Below are 18,134 nucleotides of genomic sequence, written 5' to 3'. Positions count from 1 at the left end.
GGGGGGGGGCAACAACTTGCTGACTTCAACGTATTGTGTTTCAACGATTTTGAAAAAAAAGAACAAACCCACATAAACAGTGAAAAGACCATTATTGCTGCGATTACAAAAACAAAGTAAATTTGCAATATATACACGAGGTCAGATCAAAACCGTAGTTCCTCTGGTTTCACTTACTGTGGCTTTTAAAACAACAAATTACACATAAAGCAAAAACAGTGGATATATACAGAGAAGGTAGGGGGATTCAGGAAGTATCTATATTTATTTGATCTTCGTATTCAAATGAATAATGCAAGTAGGGATTATAACTGCAACAGTGCCAAGGAGAAGAAAAATGGAGGAGGGAGGTACAGAAGAAGGAAGGGAAGGAAGAAGAAACAGCAGACTACAGCAGTACAAGCCCAGGACATTAAGAGACAGATGGCCACCATTTTAAAGGAACAGTTCCCACCAAAATAAAAAATCATTACCTTCACCCTCATGTATGTAAGTCAATTTCTGCCAAACTGTGTACGATCAGTAAACAAAAGCAAATAAGCTAGAGCACGCTGAACCCATTATGCAGCACAAGCTGTTTCAAGAAATTTTACGGTAATTTTCCCGCCCCTTTTGGATCACAAACCACGATTTACTTCAATTATCTGAGAGGAAACTCTAAAAGGTTAACTCCTATTGTCTTGGGGAAAAAAACAATCTACATAAAAGTTCAACTGACAGAGAAGATTTTCATTTTTCATTCTTGGGTCAACTGTAAAACAGGAACACTTTATCACCTGTAAACACATATGATATAACACCAAACTGTTAGTGAAACATGCTGCAGCTTTATAACTTGTTGCACAGAAAGCTGCAGTCATGGGCTTTGGATTAACGCAAACAAACACCTACCCACAGCTGCCATCTGTTTTAGAGGATTTGGTTCTCACTTCGCTACTTGACACTTTACAGTATCATGCACAACACTTGGTAAAAGGATTGAATAAAACGGTGTTTTCATTCCATTTCTTTCATCAATACTGACTGTAATAACAGTGATGGTATGGGTCACAGCTTTCTTGATTTCTTAAGTGCACTTCACACATTTTAGTAGAGAAAAAACCATTGGATGTTAAGATCTTATGTAGGCCAGGGATTTAGCACAAGGAAGAGTTGTTTAAAGTCATCATGAATACTCTATAATATGCAGCTCTGCTTTATATTCATCTGAAGGACCTCTGAAAACACGGGAATAGCTCATGCAGAGATTTAGCTCATACGCATGTTCAGTAGAAGTAAGAAAAACCAAGGGAAACCACATGACTAATTCAGCATAACTTACATGATCAGTATCAGAACAGCTGATACTGTTCATAGAAGGCCCCGAAAAGGTGCTCTAGGAATGGGGATTAATAAAATGATGATCGCAGTTTGAGACCAAACAAATATAAAAACATATCACAAAGCTCCTGTACATAAATAAATTATATATTATATATATATATACACACACACACATATATATTATATACGTGTGTGTACTGTTATTTTACAAAACCAATTTCTGAAGTCAAGGAGAATAGCTGAAATGAAAGACGCCATCAGTCCACATCAAGTGATCACGTCTTCCATTGTGTAGCTCATTGTTCACCAAATGACAAAGAATCCAAACTTGAAAGCATAAACTGCATCTTTGTTTCCTTGCCAAGTGTGCATCTGAAGTGTAATTTGTTCACATCAAAGAAGAGAAAACCCTGACTCATTCCAGTGTATTCCACATTGTTAGTGTGGAAAGAGAGGAGGGGTGAAACTCTCACTCCTGCTAATTGGATGTAATAGCTGGAGGGAATAAGCTCGCTTTGGCCTCAGGGAGGGGAAAGCGAGAAGAGAGAAAAGATGTTTAAAGAGGGCTGAAAAATGCTAAACATCCATGGAAGAGTAGAAAGACAGACAGTGTGGTCATAGTGAGCCAGACACTTACACAGTCTGCTGTTCAGAAACAGCTCAATAAAGATACGCAAATGAGAAAAATAAAAAATAAAATAAAAAAGACCATGCAGAGTTGTGGAATGCAGAGATTTGAAAAGCACATCAAACGGATAAAATGGGTATTGATAACAGAGAGCACGCTGGCAGCAAAACCTGTGAAACCCTTTTGGAGGACGTGGTCCAGAAAGAAGAGATCTCGGTCTTCGATGCAGGGACATTTGAAGATGAAAGAAACCTTAGGTCCTCCTGTGAAGTCAGTCAATTGCTGAGGGCAGTCTTTTAAACTCCCCCCTCCCTCATTGAGCTAAAACCGATTTCTACAGCTAGTGGAACTGAGGCAGAATGGCCCAGTATTAGTGTTTAGAGACATACGACCAGTGATTCTCTTATTTCAAACAGATCGAAATCTATTTTCAAAGGAAATTTCAGACTGAAGTCATTTCATTGCAGTGGAATTCAATGTGATCAGTCATTTTGCTTGTGGCTGCAAGAACCAATCTGTGCTGAGCTTTTGTGAAGAGAGATCAATTTTGGTCCACTCTGACATGCAAATTAAACACACTGACCAGTTGCAAACTGTCTGTGATAGTGCTGACCTTTGAGGGACCACTGACCAGAGAGTCCAAAATGAAAGACACTATAATATTAATTTGGTAAAATCATCTAATTTCATCTAAACCTGCACAGTTGGGAGTATAAATGAAAACTCTAAAAAGAAATGTGGCATAGTTTTAACCAGCTATGAGACAGGAGTGGAAAGGATAAATATGTTCAATTGGCCAGTTAGCTTAGCTTAGCACAAATACTGGAAGTGTGTGTGGGGGTATGAGGCACATTAACAACAGTTTTTTGAGAGTTTTTTTAGATTTATTTTTGAATTGATTAAACAAGACATACACACTGTTCAACAGTGAGCTTCGGATGGTGACCACTATACCGATTTGTGTTACTTTGGGACTGTTTCTGGTCTTTATGCTACACTAAACTAACCAAGTTAATGTAATTCATCTGTTCATGGGCATGAAACAAAGTTTTGTTTCAACTCCATTACTGGTCCCGCCACCATACAATATGATGTAAGCTCTGGGCAAACTTAACCAAAACCTCCAGCTGTCATGGCCCATAATCGGCACTTATAATCAGTATGCTGTGGTTGAGCTTTGGCCACTGTGAGGCTATAGGCTTCATCCAAAGTAATCTTCACCTCAAAGACTTGCACACACTAAGTCCTCTCTTTGGTGTCCTTGTCATAAAAACAACTTCTGTTGCCACAAAAGCCCACAGCTATAGCAGTCAAAGGAGTGGAGATCTTTCTTCCCAGCCAGAGGTATCATACCCTCTTAGGTCTGGGTAAGCCCAAACCACTTTCTCCAAGAAATGCTTTTAATCGTTTAAGACCACCTCCACTGCTGCTCTGACTTCATACCGTGAGTAAACTAAATTTACTTTTCAGACAGTCTGTGCTGCGATATATTCCCACGGGAGTCCTAAAGTCCAGATAAGACCACCAAGGCAATAGTGCATGGTGTGGTTAAGACCTAAACTGTGCTCAGAGAAAAAAAAGAACTCAGTGGCTTGAAGGGAGGGGTTAAATAAAAACAAAACAAAAAAGAAGAAGAAAAGGGAAAAAAATGCCCAGCTAGCTTCTTTCTTTTCTGTAGTGTAAAGGTCTCCATCCTTGTTAGGGAATAAGCTGGTCCCCTATTCTGCCCTCTATTGCTCTCATTACTGTGCATCCTGCCTCAGCCAACTCTAAGTCCTGCAGAGGTACACAGAGGGCTTTTGTCTGAGGATAAGATCGATACCTCTCCTCATCACGGGCCAGGGGCGGCGATAATGCACTCAGCCCAAGGCCTGGAGGGTTCACAGGATTTTCCAGCAACCTGGGACCAAGGACTCTAGCTTTCCTGAGGTGAGACCGTTAACCATGTACAGTATGACCCATGAACTCGCCATGGAATAAAAATTTGCAATGGTTCCAAAACTATGGTGACATTTTAGGTGAACATATTTTTAGATATTAAAATATATATAAAGGATTATGTTAACTCACAAAAGGTAATTAAAAGGAATTTTGCCACTATAAATCACAATAAAACATGATGAGATGCAGTAGCAACACCTAATATAAATGTTACAGGGTTAATTATTCACTGCTCACATTATGCCCCTTTCATGAATGCCTAATTGTATTGGCTACCTTTGGCACCCAATCTCCTGCAGGGAAACGCAAAGGTGGTCCAATCATGCAGATCCAACACAATACAAGGTACAGGAACATTCTTCTTTCATATACAACATCCTGCCATGACACTGCAGGCTCAATAAAATTTATTATCATCTGAGTCTCTGACCACAACATCAAATTGAAGCATAAGTTAGCTCACCTTTGACCATCCTTAGTAAAGCCATTTATTTTATGTGACAGCCTCAGTAGGCAACTGATAAAAACTGCTCAGGGGCAAGTTAACTGCTGGGGCAGTATTTCTTTTACATTTACTATCCCTTCAGGCCTATAGCATAGAGGATTTAATGATCATTCTTACACTGTTTATGTTGTTGCATGTGCATGTGATGCAATACTGTGTTGACAAATATATATAAAAAGTATATATAAAAAGAGATGTTTAAAGCATAAACATGCCATTAAATTCTCATTTGTACACTAATTAAGCTACCTTTAAAGCTAATAAATAAACATATGAGATCACTCCAAACAAATAGCCAAAACAAATAAATAGTGTCTGCATCCCTGCTCTGTTGTAATTCAGACTGGGAAAAAAAACACAGCATCAAGGCCATTTGATGGATGATGTTAATTAATGTAATTCATAAACATCCTATTTCAGGTTCTTGCTCATTAAGAGCCAGCAAAGCTCATTTGGTTTAATAAACATTTTTCTGGATTGACAATATTATTTTCAATATTCCCATTATATGAGGAGAGTAATGTAATTTTTGTAAAGAAGTGACATTCAGTCTTAAATGGTCGTATTTACCACATTATGGCTTTGATGTATGCAGAACAGTTTCTTGTATTGTTATCATTATTTACATGTATGGTAGATATTTAGCAGTGTCACAAAGGACTAACATGAATTTTTCAAAAAACGTATGCATGTACATGCCAGCGCAGAACTGTGTTCAACAAATGAGAGATCTTCTTAGCCTAAATACAGGACACATGCACAAAGTGTTTCTTTAACATCCTGTTTATAATAGTGTTTGCGCTTTCTTCCACTGGCAACCACTGTTGGATCTTGCACCATCCATCTAAAATTCTTGTGAAATTTTATATGCCCTGTTAAAAAAAAAAAAAAAAAAAAAATCGAGCAAGCAGAGTTTCTGGAAAAACACACAATTTAGGTCAGAAGGGATTGGTAATTATCAAATTCTTTCTTTCAGTATCTCTGGTTGAGTGGGAGCTGTGATTGACACCACCTTCCTCCTAACATCCACTGGGCAGCTGATGTTACAGCTTGTGGCTCAGTTCACGTCCGCGACATGCCTCTCTCTGTTTTCTCTGGCCCCTCCCCACCACATCTCTCTGCACACTCATTACAGATGCCCTAGTTTGCTCGTGAGCCAGGAGAGCCTTGCTAGCCTCATTACAAACTTGGACACCTCCCATCTTTTGTATCTTTTTTTTTTTTTTCCCAGACAAGATCTCCCACATTCATGCTTGTATCCCAGAAGTAGCATAAAGAGATTCATCAAACATGTATAAAGAAGTGGAGCTCACATCTCATCCAAATCTTCACAGTAAGCACTGAAGAGGAAGGTGTCTGTGATGCAAAGTGCCACTGCAGATTAATGGGTGAGGAAAGAAAAAATGGGCAAAGGGAAAATGCATTTTAGTCAAAAACTGTGTCACTAATTCACAGGATTAATGCATATTCAGCAGCACATGAAGGCATTTCTGTGACCCTGTTTGTTAAATGTTTACCTCATTAGCTCTCTTGTTGTCAGGATGTTTTCCATGTGGCATTTTGGATGAAAGGGAAATTATGCCACACAAATACACTCCGTGACTGAGCAACCCTCTGATTCAAATTTCACAAAGGATACACTAGTACGGCAAATTCAAATGTTTAGTCTTTTTGCTGTGTTTTTGCGAGTGTGGGGAAGAGACAGGGAGACACAGGAAGCTTCAAAGAACAAAATCACAAGTTTGATAAATCCAGGAAAAGCATTTAATTGAATATTTCCCAAATTTTTGTTTCTGGATCCTTACATTGAAGGAAACATTTGTGTAAAATACACTTGTACGCTTTCTTGTCAAGAGATACAAAAGAAGATCAACGGCACTCTCATACCTGTCTGTTCAATATGTTAAATAGCTAGGGCTAGCAGTCAGTTAGCGTAGCATAAAGAATGGGAGCAAGGGGAAGCAGTAATCTTTTTTTTTTAATCCATACCAAAAAAAGAAAAAGAAAATGTAAAATTGACCATTTGTTGTTTTTGGGAGGCTAGCTGCCGGACTATTATAAGCTTTGTTTTTTTTTTGGTTTTTTTTTATGACTGAAGCAAATATGACATAAGCTAACCCAACAATCTGCTGGCTCCAGCTACATAATGAAGAAATGGATGAGAATGGTATTCTTCTTGACAATAAAGTGCATGAACCCATTTCCCAAAAATGTTGACCAATTCCTTTAAAGTGTCTTCTGAATGTAACATCTCATATATTAATAGTTTAAATGTGCTCCAAAAAGATATCCTAATGTGGAGAGATGCTGTCAAAGGCCTCTGTGAGCCTGATTCATTTAACAGCCAGGCAGCATTGCAGAGGTATTTCCATTTGAATTTTTGGAGCAAGCCACATCCTTCTACCCAATCAGAGAAAACCAAAGTAAGGGGCGGGAGCTCACAGCTGTCAATCAATACACAAATGTTCTTCTGGTTACTTTCCTCGCTCAGAGGCTTCAAGCTAGTATTAGCTTTAAAGTCTGCTGCTAGCTCTAGCTTGATTTCCAGAATGTGCACAGCTTTAAATGTGCTTCATCACAGCTGTCAGCCCAGTTTAAGTTATTAGGCCTAACACACAGAGCTAACAAACACTGCACCACTTCTCACTTTCTCACTACAGATCAGCTCTGTCACATGCTACTATTGTTTATTTGATCAAGGTTGTACTCCCGGTTTCAACTGTGAGAAATGTTGAAGCGAAAGCTACACAGCAGTACTGCATTATGCATGTTAGAGGAACATAAAGAAGTAGTTACAAAATATCTTCTGATCCTTGTTCCACTCCATTTCTACTATGCTCCACGCCCGCTGGCTTAAGCTGTGCATTGTGTGTACTGAAAAGGGCAGACCTTGACAAATTGAATTTTTTCATCCTGCTTACCCCTTGGTCAGTGAATTTCATGTAGCAGGCACTACTTACTCAGACAGCCTTGTTGCTGAGCAAGACAGGCCCAGTGGACAGTGGCTTTATCAGTGATAATGTAGAGTCACGGGTGATTACTGAACATCAGCGTATTATACTGTAGCTACTTCAGAGTGATTATTTTGTGACTGTTTAAATAACCCCTCAGTTCATTTCAGTGGTAGAAGCAAAACTGACCTGGAGAACACAAATAATCTATCATACACTTTACCTTTAAACACATATTGGAAATGAAGAACTGATGCATGACTGAATGACAGCAGCAAATACAAAAAAACAAACAAACATGGAACTGCTAAATAAGCACATGTTCCACACTTCAACACAGGAGTCCAATACACAGTGAGGGGACAACCTTTCCAATAGTTTTATTCATGACATCAAACCAAATCCTCTCCCAGCTGCAGCAGCCACCCAACAGCCAGTCTGATGTGTTATAATTATAACTTCTAGAGCTTGTGTGTGTGTGTGTGTGTGTGTGTGTGTGTGTGTGTGTGTGTGTGTGTGTGTGAGCAAGAGTGAGAGAGAGACAGACAAAGAGAGTGTGAGATATCCCACAAAGATTCCTCTTCAATGCACTGAACCAGGTTAAAAATACACTGTGATTTAAACTTCTGAACTTCTTCAGCTGCTAATTTAACTTGTCAAACTCTTGAAAGCTTCAGAGATTTACAAGCACTGCATTCACAGTGTAATTCAGTATGATTTTGCCCGCATCTGCAGTGGAGTACACCTAGATCAGCTGAGACAGGTTAGAAAAGATCATGTGGTAAATATTTCATATACCTCAAACAGTGGTGAATAACAAAGAGACCAACCTGTCAAACTACCTGGTTTAGAAGAAAAAAGAAAAAGGAAGACAAGTTGAGCATGGTGACAGATATCAGTGGAATTAGTGGGGATGCACAACACGGAAACAAAACTAAATGTGAGCGATATTTCTTAGAATAAAACTCACAAATAAGTGGTCAACAAGGTCTGTACAGTTATGCAGTTGTGACAGTCAATGACAAGAAGGCACTAAGAGTGACAAAACCAATGGTGGTGAGAAAGTGTGTCTATCTTTAAGTGTGCTGGTCGTGTGACAGACAATGTGTCCAGGGTGTACTGGGAATTCATGCCCAGTGCATGCTGGGGCCGGCTCCAGCCCCCCTGTAATCCTAAACAAAACAGGTGGATATGTATAAGAAATAACTGGATGGGTGGATCCCCCACTTTAGGCAAATGTTAGGATCAGTGGCAATAAGTGATGACTTTAATGAGACAAACAATTATCTGTATAATCACACATGCAGCACGCAAAGGTTTGCAGAATAGCAGTGTCTTATCACCACCGTGTCTGCTTTTTCTTGTGGGCTTTACTGTCCATAAGGAGAACTCGTTCAGGAATACACAACACTGTTTAATTGCTGATAAATGTGTATCCAAAGACATTATCTTTTAACATAGTAATATAATAGGATCTTATTAGCACTTTCACATTTCATGTTTCAACATCATAATAAACTCTCCACTTGAATATTGTTTGAACTGATGTCCCTGTATAGAGACAGTGACATAACCTATACAAGTGGCTACTGCAACAATCAGCTTATCCTTGATTTTATTAATGAATACTGAATACTGTCCAGTGCTGAACTACATCACTACTTGTTGCATTAAGTTGAATTTAACTTCTTCCTGTCACTAAGTCAGGGAGACCAGCGGTTGTGCTGCTCTTTGTCACTCCCTGTCTTTCGGAGCTCATCTAGGGCTTCCCTGTCACTTGTTGTTGCAGCCTCAGACTCAGAAACTTCACCTCGCATATCCAGATTTTCTATGGTGTCAGTTGGCGTACGATTGCCCTTACGCCCCTAAAAAGAAGAATTGGGAGAAAAAAAGTCATCTGATCATCAGTATCATACCTGTACCTAACAATAACCGAAATGGTGCAACTTGCCGCAACCCTTGCTCTTTTTATTAGTGACAATGGACCCTGATTACACGGTGGAGAAGATGATCCTTTTTCAGTTTTCTAATGGGCTACACTTTGAAGTTTGAAGGTGAGTGGTTGCTGTTCAGTGAACTTCACATTAAAGGGGATTTTCGCTCTGTTTCTCAGCTCTCTCTTTCTCTTCCTCTCCCTCTGTGTCCCCCTTTCTGGTACTACCCACCCCAAGGGTAATCTAAAACATCTGGACGGGTGATATTCCACTTTAAAAAATTGCTCTTCAGTTCTCAATGGATAGCATATATTTTATGCCATTACCTCAAATAACCCTTTTGAAAAGTACTTGGCGACAGTCCAGGGGCAGTTTACTCATATTTGAATTGAAGCATGGGCTCTCAATAGAAAATGGGCATGTACAGATTGATGATATCAAATAACATATCAAGATTTTTTTTTTACAATTTCTTTTAACTGATATACTCCTTGTTCTCAATCAATCACTTACAAAACACCCCCTTGTTGGCATTCAGCACTATTTAGCATAAAAGCAGGCAGGCTGACATGATAAATAAAGGGATGTTGTTTTTGTTTTTTGGCAAATGAGTGAAGTATGACTGCACATCCACACTGTGCAAAAGAGCCAGAATTGCTGCCTAGACTTTGTGTGATGACATTTCTGGGTTACCTCTCCGAGCTTCAAGCACACAAACCCCATACACATCTGTGCACACACAAACACAGTAAAGCACACAGCACACAGTACAGGTACTGACAAAACCAAATATACGTTAAAATGTCGTAAACTAAACAGCTGAAGAGTCTGGGAATGAGATGAAGTGCACAAACAAATCCTCAGATCAGGCCTGTATCTACTACTGTACATTTTACCAGAGCGAGAGAGGAGAATGACAAAGATAATCAGAATGACAGATGAATGGAGAGAGAATATGGCACCAGATGAAATAAAGTTTGGGATTTGATGATTAATTGTCAACAGTGATCATTTTATATTAATTTAGATGAACATGTATCTCTTTTTTTTAAGCTTCTGATGCATCATTTACTGTACATTCATGCAAAAGATGAAAAGGGTTAATGATTCAATTTAACTTTATAACCCTGATGAGTAGACTGTTAGATAGGGCTCATGATTTAAGTATGTCTGTAGAATAGGAATGAGTACCCCACATCTGCTTAGGGCTTATTGGAAGTAAGAACCTAGGCCACCCTGCACCCATCTGATCTCAAATAAGTTACTGAAAATGCAGTTGTGTTCCAGAGCCCAATGGGGACACTTTACCAGACCAAAGCAAAGCTCATTGCTGTAACTCAATGTTATTTTCGCTAAAGCAGATTTAACTTCAGGCTGCAACACCTAAAGCGTGCTTGTCCAATAAATACAAGCAGGAATGTTGCAAGCTTTGTGTTTATTTGAAAAAAATAACCCACAAAATGTCCACCCATTATAAAGTTAGTGTCTAAATGGCCTACACACACCTGACACTGCTAAAATTGAAAGCATCACACACAAAAACTATATAAACTACTAACGCACGCTCAAAGACTGAACATAAAAGAGATTTTACATCCTCACAAAGAGAAGATATTACATCGCAAAAATGTGTCAGGAACTGGCTTTTTGTGTAAAGATAAAACATTTAAACATTAAAAAGGTCCGTGTATCATTCATCCACCAATGTTCAGGCTTTAAACTTTGAAAAATTACATTTCAGTTTTAATCCCACTGTTTTAAAGCTTTGGTCTCGCATTAAATCTTAAAAGAGCTGGAACTGTTCACACCTCCTCAGATTTACAGGCTGCTGCAGTTTCACATCTAATCCAACATAATTTATTCTGTTTATTGATCTGCTGTGGTAAGGTGGACTCTTTCACTCATGGTCAACACAGACAATGAATGGCTGATGCTGCTCTGACAAGATGGGTGGGTCCGGAGCGCTCAGTTGCCACTCCCGCCACAATACAAAGATTGCGCTTAGCTCGCATCGAAAATCCACCATGATGCTTGTCAGTGATCTTTGCATTCCTGCCTCCCAACTCCCTTCCTGAACACACACACACACACACACACACACACACACACACACACACACACACACACACACACACACACACAAACATGTAAAAGCCTAAGCGATATCTTAATAGGTTGACACACTTCATGTATGTAGAGCCAGGTGTTTAATAAAAACTAAAAAAACCTAAAGAATTACAGAAGCAAAGGAGATTAATTTACACAACGAAGGTCTTGTTGTTGGTGCTGACTGCAGACTGTAAACATTACTTTTGAGCTCATACTATAGCTAAATTGTACCCTATGTAGAAAATGTATATGATAAGTATTATTCAAATAACAGATTGACAGATATCAGACTTTTCTCCATCAAATTGCAATGTTTTATATTGATTCCCAAAATGAGTAATTTTGGCTCCTTCACAATAATTATACTGTATGAGCTAACACAAAAAGAGAATGATGAAACATGTACTTTCCCATTTCATGTACAAGCAAAAGAAAAACAGTGAGGATTGCTGGACTATTGCTGAATTCTTTGGAATGCATTTTTCAGATTAAGAGCTCTAATCTCATTCTAGTTAAAAAAAAAAATTTGATGAAGGATGGTAGAGAAGCATGACTTAATGTTTTCCTGAAGCAATCAGCACAATGCTCTCTGACCACCTCAAATATTATCATTTTTGAGAAAGCTAGAGGCTACAGATTATAACATACACTTTAGCATAACATTAGTTATTGAATAAGCATTATGAAGGTATTGCGGTGGTGACACTGTAACTGAACGTTAGCCCATGTTTGTGTTCGTATTTGAAATCATTTGAGTCTAATGAGTATCTATTCCGCCCCCTGTATTAAGCAATATCACACACTGTGATAAATGCATATAATTATATTATATAAAATATGAAAGAAATGTTATAATAATTTGAAAGTCATTTTCAGCCACATTCCCCAGGTGCAGCCAGAAGCACGTGTGCGAGTAAATTAAAAATGTGCTGCTCACAGCTTGTACTCCTACCAGTTGAGTAACTGTGGAATCATTAGCTTTGACTTTCTGATATCAAGATAAATTTCAAAGGATGCCGTTCGATGCCAGAAGTTGAACTCATCAAAGCTTTTTTTCAAACACCAAAGGAAGGTCATTTTGTCCAGACACATACCATGGCCTCAGAAAATAATGCAGCTGTTATCTTGTTGTGATGGTCAAGTTTCTGAACCTTAGGATGCTGGGTAATACATATATTTACTTATGTTCATCACAATGCTTAGTGACTAAGCCACAGCTCTGCCACATGCCACTATCTATTGACAGCACGGTTAGCAACTGTTCAATAATGTTGAACAGTGTTGTCCTCTATACCTATATGAGTGATGTGCAATGATGTAAAAATGTACCATCTACTTTAGTTTAAATGTGTTCTGTCTGAATGGCTTTTCTCTTTATATAATATTTCTTTTAAAAAGACCTGTGTCAAGAAAGTAATGAGCCTCAGCAAACTCCTGAGCAACCCCAAATAATATGTTACAAGACATCACACAACTTCATTATCTGCTATTCTGTTTTTGCCACACACGCACTGTGGGCTTGCACTGCTTGTGCCTCCAAAAGTTGAGTCATTAATCGTGACCCAGTGGGATTACTTAAAAACAGCATGCGGTCTTCTGAATGCTCAAAATATGAAAAGGACGGGCTGCTGCACGTTCTCAGCTGAAAAAGTGAAGTACACTCAGCATGAACTGACACTACAAACGAAACATTTATATGATGTTTTTTTCTGTTTCAGAAGGCTCACTCTTATTCTTCTTCTTCTTCTTTTTTTGTTGGCACAGTCATAGTCTGAATCTTTTGACAATGTTTTTAATAGAATGCTAAGAAGGTCACTGCTTTAAGCCAGCCTTCCTTTATAATGTTACATGCTGCTTTTAGTAAACCATAGACCTTTAACATGGCTGGGAAAATTTGGAATCAATGTTTCCAGAGTTTTGTGAATAGAAACATCGGATATTGATTGAAGGATTAGGGAAAAAAAGGCAAAGCCTTGTGTGAAAAGAGGCTATTTTTACTGCTGATTAGTCTTTGTGTTCTGTGTGATGTGTTTAAACACTGTTCCTTTTCACTCTTTGATGTACAAATGTAGGATTGATGAACCTCAAGTCACCTACAAAATCTAGAACTTGGCCTAAAGCACAGCACGCTGCCAACACCAACACCTTAGACAATTATGACTCGACGGCTACAAAGACATAACACAACAACAGTGACACATTCATTTTGTTTCTATCTGAAAGCTTATATGAGTGTGTTAGCCCAAACAACTAATTTTACCACTGTGCTGCCAATCCTCATCTCAGGGCCATATTAAAGTTCTTTGGTAAGCACTTCCCCAGTGCGTGTCCTTGCAACCTCTATAACCGTCCCTCTAGTGCCCTCCCAATAAGTCAAGCATGAAATGTAGGCAGGACAACAGAGGCTCGACTACAGCGAAGACAAATAGCACTGTATCCATTAACTTGTCAGCATAGGAGACAAATTAACTCTCCTTCAAGTATTAATGGGATTAAGGAGCGTCTGAGCTGACAATGAATAGCACAATCAAGTTCCGCAAACACGGAAAATTTAAAGACCAAGCCAATGTCATCACAGCAGCAAGAGAAGGCTTTGCCCATGTTGCGTTTCCTTATGCGTGGGTTGCTGCCCGTTGAGTTGCTTTGATTCCACTGGATATCATTGCTGCTGATCTGACAGAGGCGTGACCTTTCTTCTCCACTGATTGAAGACTATGCCATTCAAAACCGGAGTGAAGGGCACTGTTGATGTAGGTTGCAAGCCATTGTTATTAAAAGTCACCCTTACATCAACTAACCTTAAGTGCCTAGCTAATGTAATGAGCTTTAAGATAAATCGCTATCATCTGAATCTACATGCATTTAAGGAGAATATCTTCCATTCATTTCACCAGTAAGTTTAAAACCGAAGGTTGAGTTTTTTTGTCCTCTACTGTGAAGGGGCGACTAGATGCCTTTCATTTAAAGTAAACAAAGGACAATTTAACGTCGTTGTGTATATCCATGCATATCTCTAAGGTTAAGAAAGTAAATAAGGGGCTTTTTTAGACTTTTGAAGAAAATGCCAATACTAGTGCTGTAACTAAAATCTTTTCATTATCTATTCATCTGCCAATTATGTTCTCAAATAACTGTCTATAAAATATCAGCAAATAGTGAAAGGCTCCTGCAAAAATTCACAAAAAAAACCTCTTGATCAATTCTCAAAATAGTTTTTGATTAATTTTATTGTTCGACTGATCCATTCAGAGGTTATATAATCCTTAGTGATCAATATATAAAATGATTCATTACAATTATAGCCCATTTAAGTGAATTAGTCTTTGCTGTTCCATAGTTCATGATATCCCGAGCAGTATTAAGTTATATCCAACCAACATTTGCATCCCTCTCATTTCCAGCCAGGTCTATTGTTTGTCCAAATGTACCAGATGCCATTCCTGCTAGCAGGGAATTAGCCTTCTGTCAGTCTTTCCCTCAAGTTTTAAACCAGCAAATCTACAGACTGTGAGCATGATGAGCAGCTGATCAAGCCAATCTGAAGCCACGATCATTCGAGGAAGCACAAAGTTATTAAGCCAGTTTTGTGTTTGACAAACTTCTCCAACTGTATTAAGCCAGCAAAATCTTTGAGCAAAATGAACAGTGACCGACGATATTAACACTAAACATGATTCACCAATAGCAGACAATCACATCGCCTCTCCAGATGGCTGTCCATTTGCCTAAAAGGCTCTAATTGCGCAGTCATTATAACAAGACTGAGACTAAAATTAAGATTCATAAAATTCATTAAAACCGACTCTCTAAACAAGCACAAAAGCTTCTTACATTTCCATACAGAGAGGCCCACAAGCCTAGTCATGTGCATTGTCCAGGCGGACAGGCAGGATCCCAAACAATGCGTGAGCGTCAGCACCAGTAACCGACCAGAGGAAGTGATGTATTGCACACTGGCTTGGAACAATGCAGTCTGTTTTACCTGAAGGTGAATGTTTCTACCCCATCAATTTGTTTCAGTGGACAGAGGCGCCCTGTGACACCCTCAATAGAGTGTTTGTTAGCAGCTGTCTCTAAAGACATTGAGCAATGAGAAATGGTAAATTCGACGTAGATTTTGGTGAATTCAAAAACATTTCTAATCATCACAATGCTTTCTTCTTATGTCTTTTTTTTATGGCGGAGAGTTTGAATGACTTGGAACCATTTTCAACTTGACTCTGGAATGTTTCTTGTTTCCTTTTCTCCAGTAATCCCAGAGTCAGACAGATGAAGCTGTTAATGTTGCTAAAAACACTGCCAGGGTGACCATAACGGCTTGCTCACATACAGATCAAATACTGTTAACCCTCTCCATGTCCTCCTCAAACCAGCTCCTCGCTGTGGACAGGATTACACAGCTTTACTCATCTGTTCCCAAAGATGGACAAAAATCCCTTTACAATACCACAAATTTAACTGGGATATGATTAATTGGGGGACTGGTTGAGGGTGTATTTTTAACTCACTGAGCCTTGAAACAAGTCGACCCACGGCGCCACGGCTCCCTGCATTTCCTCTGCATTCATTATGCCAGCCTACTGGGGAGTATTATGTCTTGTATGACTCTGAGTTGACACTGCAAGGCTTAGGGAGCCTTAGAAACTCTGCTTCAGGCACACTCCTGGTGAAGAGACTGAGGTCTGTCTGGCATGTGTGACTCCTGAGGCAAGCATGTTGCTAAATGAATAGAGACAGGGAGAATGGCATGACCCACTTCCACAAGGTGTACACTGCTTTCTTCACACAAATCCCACAGGTACTGTTCACGGAAAATATACAGTGGGCAGAGGCTTAGATATCCCTATCACCAGACAAATGGAAGGGCAAAGGAGGGGAGGATGTGAAATGATTTGAATGCTGATTCATTTGATCAGGTGAAGCTACACGCTTTCAGCAGTCTCCTCTCCATATAAAGCAGTCTGACAGTTTCTGGAAAGACTACATTAGACTTGCAATGCGCAATTAACCTTCTCGTGATGTCATCCTAGTCAATAATGTTGCCGCGATGCAACTAATACAGGAGGCACTCTAGCATATCTCCTCTTAGTGATAGCATCTGGGTCTGTCTAAAGCCCACTTTTGCGTAATTCAGTTGGTTAAAGAGGGATAAGTGGCTTCCTTTCTGTCTTAATAGCGGGGCCATACCTGGACGCACAGCTTTCTTTCCCTTATATCCTGTCGAGGAGCGAAGCAAACAGCTTAAGATTTAGAATTCTGGAGCAGAGCACATTTCCACGTTAAATGTGCGCGCCTGATGCACGGATTGATTTCCCCCCTTAATCACAGATTACAAATAAATTTACGCACGAAAATAAGAACGTTTGTTTGATCTACTCAAACAAGTGTCTTTTAAACGCAAGTAATTAACTAACGATTCGTGCGAATATTACACGCGGTAGTTTTCTTCTACCAAAATGTACAGACAGACCGCTCGTAGGCTGTTCCGCAAAGGCTCTCCATAGACGCACATTAGTAATCTATTCACTTGGTCAGTTTTCATGTGTGAAGATGCCCCGGATCGGCGTTGATCAGTTTGCGGTACTACTCCCACGCTAAAGGGCTAATCGTGGAAAAAATAAAAAAATGTCACTTTTCCACTCACCTTTCACATGCTGCGGGACAGCTGCGCTCACAAACAGGGCGATGGAAAGGAGTAGCGGTCCCATCCTCTCTCACAATGAACAGGTCTGACTTCCAAGGTTACGGAGATGTGGTTAAAAAAAAAAAAAACTAAAAAAAAAAAAAAAAACAAGCGGAGCAATAGCCAAAAAGTTCTCCCTCTTTCGCTCTCGCTGGGCTGTAGGGTTTTGCCCTGAGAGCTGTTGTTATATGTCCTGTCAGGTAAAGTCCTCCTCTGTGATAAAGTCGGCAGAGAGACACACTCGCCTCCTGGATTTTGTCGCGCAGGAACAAGTGAACTGTGTGTCTGCCGGGTCTCTCTCGTTCGCTCGCTCGCTCTCTCTCTCTCTCTCTCTCTCTCTCTCTCTGCTGCTGCCTTCCCAGCTCCTACCGCAGTGGTGCGATGTAGTGATGAGAGCGACGTGTGCGCTCAAAGCTCTCGGACAACTACTGTGAAGTGTCCCGCTGTTAGAAAAGCCAACACTTCCTGCCTGGACTTCCAAAATAAAGCCGGTCAATTAATCCATTTTAATTCAAAATACCACATCTGATTCTGATTTACACTTCTATGGAGGTCTTGTTTCACTTTATTTTCCTCACAGTCTCTTTTTTTAATGCACACATTGCAATGTCATGCCCATGAAGGCTTTGGGTGAGATATTTCACTCAATATTTGAGAATTGAATAGTTGGGACCAAAGTAAAAAAATATATATAATGATGTAGCCTACGTTGCGTCTTCGTTTTTGTTTTGAAAGTACAATCACTTATCATTCCGGTTAGGCTGTGTGAATTGACACAGATTCCAGGACAGTCTCCCCGTGGGGGATGCGCGCTTCACCGTCGGTCACAGTAAACCGACTGGGGCGCTGTCTCGCTGATGGAGTCAACTCTTCCTCCCCCTCCTCCCTCTTCATCCTCCTCCTCCTCCTCCTCCTCCTCCTCCTCCTGAAGAGCACTTCCAAAAAGCCTGCTGGGTCGGGACTTTAAATTGTGTATAATCAGCCACTTCAGCCTTTCCTTAACCTCTTTTTTTTAATTCCCTATGGTTCCCTATTCAAGCCTTAGGAAGTTGGATGCTCA

At 39.7% G+C, this 18,134-nt stretch overlaps 1 protein-coding gene across 2 annotated transcripts in view; it reads right to left on the bottom strand.

The window, feature by feature from the left end:
* The window catches only part of edil3a (EGF like and discoidin domains 3a), a 108,984-nt gene extending 91,532 nt beyond the window's left edge, over positions 1-17,452 (bottom strand). For both annotated transcript variants that reach the window (XM_023401522.2, XM_023401523.2), the window contains exon 1: positions 17,036-17,452. In XM_023401522.2, the coding sequence (XP_023257290.1) occupies positions 17,036-17,099 (64 nt within the window). In that variant the 5' untranslated portion in view covers positions 17,100-17,452. The remainder of the gene's footprint in view (positions 1-17,035) is intronic.
* Between the last annotated feature and the right edge of the window lie 682 nt (positions 17,453-18,134).

Source organism: Seriola lalandi, unplaced genomic scaffold (genome assembly GCF_002814215.2).
Source record: "Seriola lalandi dorsalis isolate HSWRI2012SDOR001 ecotype SW California unplaced genomic scaffold, Sedor1 jcf7180002053687, whole genome shotgun sequence".
Taxonomy (NCBI): domain Eukaryota; kingdom Metazoa; phylum Chordata; class Actinopteri; order Carangiformes; family Carangidae; genus Seriola; species Seriola lalandi.
This window is presented reverse-complemented; position numbering and strand designations above follow the sequence as displayed.